Below are 5,265 nucleotides of genomic sequence, written 5' to 3'. Positions count from 1 at the left end.
TTATTAGGTTAAAATGAGGTTATGCATGTAAAGTGCTTAGGACAAGGCCATGCACATACTAAGTTCTCAGTACATGTTGAAGCTTTTTTTTTTTTTTTTCTTCTTCTACTATTTCCCCCTTCCATTTGGTTGGGGCAGGAGTGGTTGTCCTCTGGTCAAAAGGCATGCCAATCTTTGGACTTAGGGTAAGGGATAAATTCCAAGAGTGAGACATTAAGGCAGAGACTTGAGCTAAATCTTGAGCTAAAGAGGTAAATGGAGATGTTCCGATCACACTGGCCTATCTAAACTCTCTAGGATGAGACATTAGATAAGGATCTATGGCCAAGGTGCAGTTTACGTTTACCTGAAAACTTCTACATTCAGAGACCTAGTTGCACCTGATCAGGGGCTCAGACCTTATAAAATTCTTTCACCATGAGAACTGATATTACCAGTCATATCCTGGGACATCCTAGACAGTCGTTGGGCTACAGAAGACTATATAGATATACTGCTAACTAGAATGGACATATTTTCTTTAACGGACACTATGAAGACTCAACAGAAATGAAGGACCATGTAGGTGCCCCGAGATAGCCATTTAATGACTATTAAAATTATGAAGTCAGAAGTCTCAAATAAATACATAGCCTTACTGTTGTCTTTTCTTTCGTGTGAATGTGTGAGAGTTTCCAGTTTGACTTATGGATGCAGCAAACATATTTTTCTGCACATTTTTCTTTCTTCTTCTCATTTTTTTTGCATGATTTCCTGCATTTGCCAATTCCATAATAACATCTTTTGAACCATCCATCTATCAAAATAAGCAAAGAGATTAATATATAAATACACAAAAAAGAGCAAATACTGTTATACTAAAGTATTGGTAATAGTATGCATAATGGTGAGAGAGAAACATTGATCTTGACATTTAATAGTGTTTTGGGGAATGCTATAAATCTTTGCATGTAGAAGGCCTACTGCTGGCCTCGACATGTAGTAGACACGAGTAGTTATCTTCCTTTCTCCAAGCAGTTCTAATTGAACTTTATTCCTTTGCTTATGATGTTTCCATCTGCCATTTTTCAATCTCACTAACTCTGGTTCTATTTCTTCTTTAAATCTAGGTGCTTGCCAAGGAGTAGGCTTAAGTCTTCAATTATCTGGGATTTCCCCCCCTCTATATTCATTATTCCCTCAACAGCAATTTGTTGAGCTCCTACTACGTGCCAGGCACTGTTCCAGGTGCTTGCCCTAGAAGATGTCTAGAGCAGGATCGATTTATATTGCTAACCTGCAGGCTGATGTTTTGAGTGGTGCAATACTCTGCCCTTCTCTAATTTATTGTCTGTGACTCAGCCCTACCTAGGTCAATAAAATGGAGAGTGCAGACCCAGCTTCCCAACGCACTGAGTTTCGTTGAGAGGTCATGGTATCTTGGTTTAAATTACAGATTGTCTCCATTTGTCTTTTTCCCAACCTACCCTCCTGGGAGATAATCTCCAATTGTCTTTTTCTCACCAGGACATTCAGGCTGGAAAAATCAGAGTCACCTTGAGTCTTACTTTTCCATTCCAATATTCCATTAGTCAATGTGCTGATTCTTTCTCCAAAATGCCTTTCATATCTGCAGCTCTCTCCTCTATTCTCATTGCCCTTACCAGAGTTTAAAGCAGGCTGAAACCAACTCAGGGTTAGCCCAGAATTACCTTATTTTGATTCTAGAGCAACTGAGTGATTGGCTATGGCTTTCAGCTTGAAAAGCTGATTCAAGAGAGGATGTGGTTTCCAATAGCAATGATCCAAAAGACAATTATGGATTTAAAAATCATAAACTTTAGAGCACCCAAGAAGCCTAAGGGGAAAACATTTCCATTAGAAAGTTATTTACCACCTGGCCATAAAACCTGTTGTGTTGTTAAAGAGCTTTGGCTGTGTTCAATCTAAAATTCAGAATCTTCTGTTCTAAACCCACCTTAACATAAACACACACAGGGTAAAGGGGATAGAGAATGATATGATGATTTGTGTGTGTGTGTGTGTGTGTGTGTGTGTGTGTGTGTGTGTGTGTGTGTGGCTATTTTGAGCAGGGTCTGTATTTAAATCTTGTTTACCTGTCCCCAGAGCACATGTTCTTTCTATCATCTTAGAGCCTATTTTTGCAAACCTGTACCTATCCGACATCAACCTACAACATTTTCACCACATATTCTAAGACAAGAGCAAGATGCTTCCTCTGCTTGCTGTTAAAGGAGAATTCAAAGCCAAACAACAATGGAGAAGTGAAGTAATGACACTGGTTACTGCAGGAGGTGTTATCAACTGGAAGTGGGGATGAAGTGAGAAAAACCTGGGCCAAGACTCTGTTGGCATTTGGGCGAAACACATTAAGGACACAGGGATACTGAGATTGCTTCTGCAAATGAAAGGGACTTCATATAAGACAATATGGCCTCTGCTGATATTTTTCAGACTCCCTAATGAAAAGGATCATCATGGTTGGGAGTGACAAGCTGCCCTTATTATGGGGGCATATTCATTATAAGGCTTTTCACCAGATCTCACCCATCCCTGTGGGCTGTCCCATGCAGTTCAGTTTTCCAGTGGTTCTATGGGTATGACCCCATTCTTACCCCCTTTTCCCTCCTCTCCACAGTTCCGGTTACCTGGGGAAGTCTGAGCCAGGACCACAAGGACAGCCAAGGTCAGGAACAGGAGTTTAATGTCTCCTGAGAGGGGTGAGAAATAACCTGGCAGCATACTGAATATGCTGGGGAATCTGGGTCTGCACTCAGCATTCTACTGACCTAGGTAGCGCCGAGTCACAGACAATAAATCAGAGAAAGGCAGAATGTTACACCCACTCTCCAGGGAGCCTTTGCTGCCTCTCTCCTTGCATGGTTTAGCCCCTTTCCCTGTGTTCTCACAGACTCTCTTCTTCTTTCCTTCCGCATAATGTTTATCATGGTGCATTGGAACTAAGTGCTTTTCTAATTCATCCTCCGTACCAGATTGATACCTCAAGGGCACTTTTTAACAGCAAGACTCCTGAAAGTAGAAACAGGCTGATCATTTCTACATGTCCAGAGTGTGCAGTAAACGTGTTGAAAAACATTGAATGTATGGCATTCACTCATATTTGGGTAGGTCTTAGAACTGGCAATTCTCGGCTAGGAAAACCCAGGCCCAGAAGACAGTTGTCTAGGGTACTTCGAGCAAGGGAAAAAACACGCAAACACACAAAGAAACAGACTAGGGCGAGAGAGCTCATAACCAAACTTGTAGCTCAGCTCTTTTAACTCTGCTTTTTTATCATAATTCCCTTCTCCAAATCCTTAATATTATCCATTTCTATGCATTCGGCCTCAAATAATAGAGCAAACGTATTTCCTGTGTGTTCTCCGTCAAAGAGGGCATTAGAAAAGGGCACTGCCTTGGCTCCATCAGGAAGACTGTGGGCCCACTGGACTTTCTTTTTTGGGTTATTCTTGTCTCATGGTCCTTTTATACCTTTTGATGGGTACAGTGCTCTTCTATTCTATTCTCGTTTTCCTATAGGCAGGCAGCAGGGACAATGGATGGGGTTCAGGAAATTCGTTTTGCCCTTCAGATCTGGGCAGGAACTTCTCCAACAAAGCAGTAAACATGAATGCCATCCACTGAACTTTTCACTGTATGTCAGCAACTATGCTAAGCACTTTACATGCATGATGCCCTAGAATCCTCACAAGGTCCCTGATAGGCAGGTGTCATTTGCTCAAGGTTACACAGTGCTTATGAAGTGAGGTCTGTATTTAAATCTGGTCTAGCTTTTCCCAGAGCATACTTTCTTTCTGTGATCTCAGAGGATTATGCCTGGGCAGTAATGGAGGAAGAGGCCTATTTAACCTGAAAAGGAGTAATGAGCAGAAGAGAATCATAGTTGTTATCTTCAAATATCTGAAGGGCATGTTCTGTGCAGGCTGAGAGGGCAGAACTAAGAGACCTGGGTGGAAATTGCAGGGGGGCAGGTTTAAACTCATCAGAAAGACCTCTGATGACTGGAACCATTTGGAAAAGTTGCATTGCCCATGGGAGGTGGTGGCTCCCAGCGTCCTTATGCTGCAAACTGAGTCTGCATGACCACTTCACTTGGATTCTGCAGGGAGGAATGCTGAATTGCCTGAATGTGGATCTGTGTGCTAGGCACAATCTTTGGCACTTGGTCCAAGAGGAGAAGGAAGTAAAGTCCTGCCTTTCTGATTAGGGGAAGAGACAACAGACATATAATGTCAGGAGATGATAAGTGTTGTAAAGAAAAATAAAGCCTGGTAAGGGGGATGGAGAATAATATGATGTGTGTGGGGGGGGGGCACGCGTGCGTGCACGCACGTGCGTGTGTGGCTATTTTGAGCAGGGTAGTCAAGGAAGGACTCTCTGAGGAAGTGTTATTGAGGACAACATAAATGTACTGAAGAATCGAGCCACATAGATACCTAGAATCGTCCAGGCAGAGAGAACAGCAAGAGCAAAGCCTCTGAGGCAGAAAAGTGCTAGGTATCGTAGTAAGAGCAAGAAGTTAAGTGTGGCTGCAGTAGAGTGATTGAGAAAACAAATAAAAGGAACTAAAGTCATGGAAGCAGGCAAAGCCATATCAAGTCAGATCTTACGGGCCCTTATTAAGGATTTTGAAATTTATTTGAAATACATTGAGCAAGTGTGATTTACATTTTAAGTACTCTTTCAAATCTGAGAGTTCATTTCTGTCTGTGAGACATCACTTTTTCCATCTGAAAAGATATGTATTTGGGCTAAATTAGTGTCTCCTGAAGTGTGTGGCCCATGTCACTAGAAGCATAGTGAATATTTAGGTGGCACAATAAAGTATATATTTTTAATAGTTGTCTATTTTAATGCTCGTATGAGAAAAAATCACTAGCCCTTGATCTGGTGATTATATAAATAACATCGCTCAAGATTTGGGCTGATATAGATTTAAGTAAATGAACTGTGTCAATCTCTATAAAAATATTAAGTAAATAATATGATAGGCTATCGATGATACAGCAAAAAAAAGTTTGCAAAGTGATATACAAATGGCTAAAGTTTGTGCTAGAAAATTGATAAGGACCATTCTATGAAATATGTGTAGAAAACTGAAGCTCAGAGAGGTCAATTGAAGTTCTTAAGGGCACACAGTTGGTAAGCCATGGAGGCAGGAACTGGATCTTGGTCCATCTGACTCTAAATCCATTGTTCCTTGCATCAGGGAACACTGTCTCACCATACACGAGTGCTCTGAAA

The 5,265-nt window shown here is 41.3% G+C and overlaps 1 protein-coding gene across 1 annotated transcript; it reads right to left on the bottom strand.

Annotated features, from left to right (window-relative positions):
- Positions 1–231: 231 nt before the first annotated feature.
- DEFB115 (defensin beta 115) lies at positions 232–2,742 on the bottom strand. Its single transcript, XM_063089148.1, has 3 exons — positions 2,649–2,742; positions 639–796; positions 232–243 (listed from the first exon to the last, which is right to left on the bottom strand). The coding sequence occupies exons 1-3, from the start codon at positions 2,740–2,742 to the stop codon at positions 232–234; spliced, it is 264 nt and encodes an 87-aa protein (XP_062945218.1).
- Between the last annotated feature and the right edge of the window lie 2,523 nt (positions 2,743–5,265).

This window comes from Cynocephalus volans, chromosome 1, assembly GCF_027409185.1.
Source record: "Cynocephalus volans isolate mCynVol1 chromosome 1, mCynVol1.pri, whole genome shotgun sequence".
Lineage (NCBI taxonomy): Eukaryota > Metazoa > Chordata > Mammalia > Dermoptera > Cynocephalidae > Cynocephalus > Cynocephalus volans.
This window is presented reverse-complemented; position numbering and strand designations above follow the sequence as displayed.

Bases quoted from the DNA above. Each gene is read 5' to 3' on its own strand.
- DEFB115 (XM_063089148.1), bottom strand. From the start codon at position 2,742: ATGCTGCCAGGTTATTTCTCACCCCTCTCAGGAGACATTAAACTCCTG. The intron at 797-2,648 runs GTAACCGGAACT...TTATTTTGATAG, and splicing joins CCTGGCTCAGACTTCCCCAG to ATGGATGGTTCAAAAGATGT.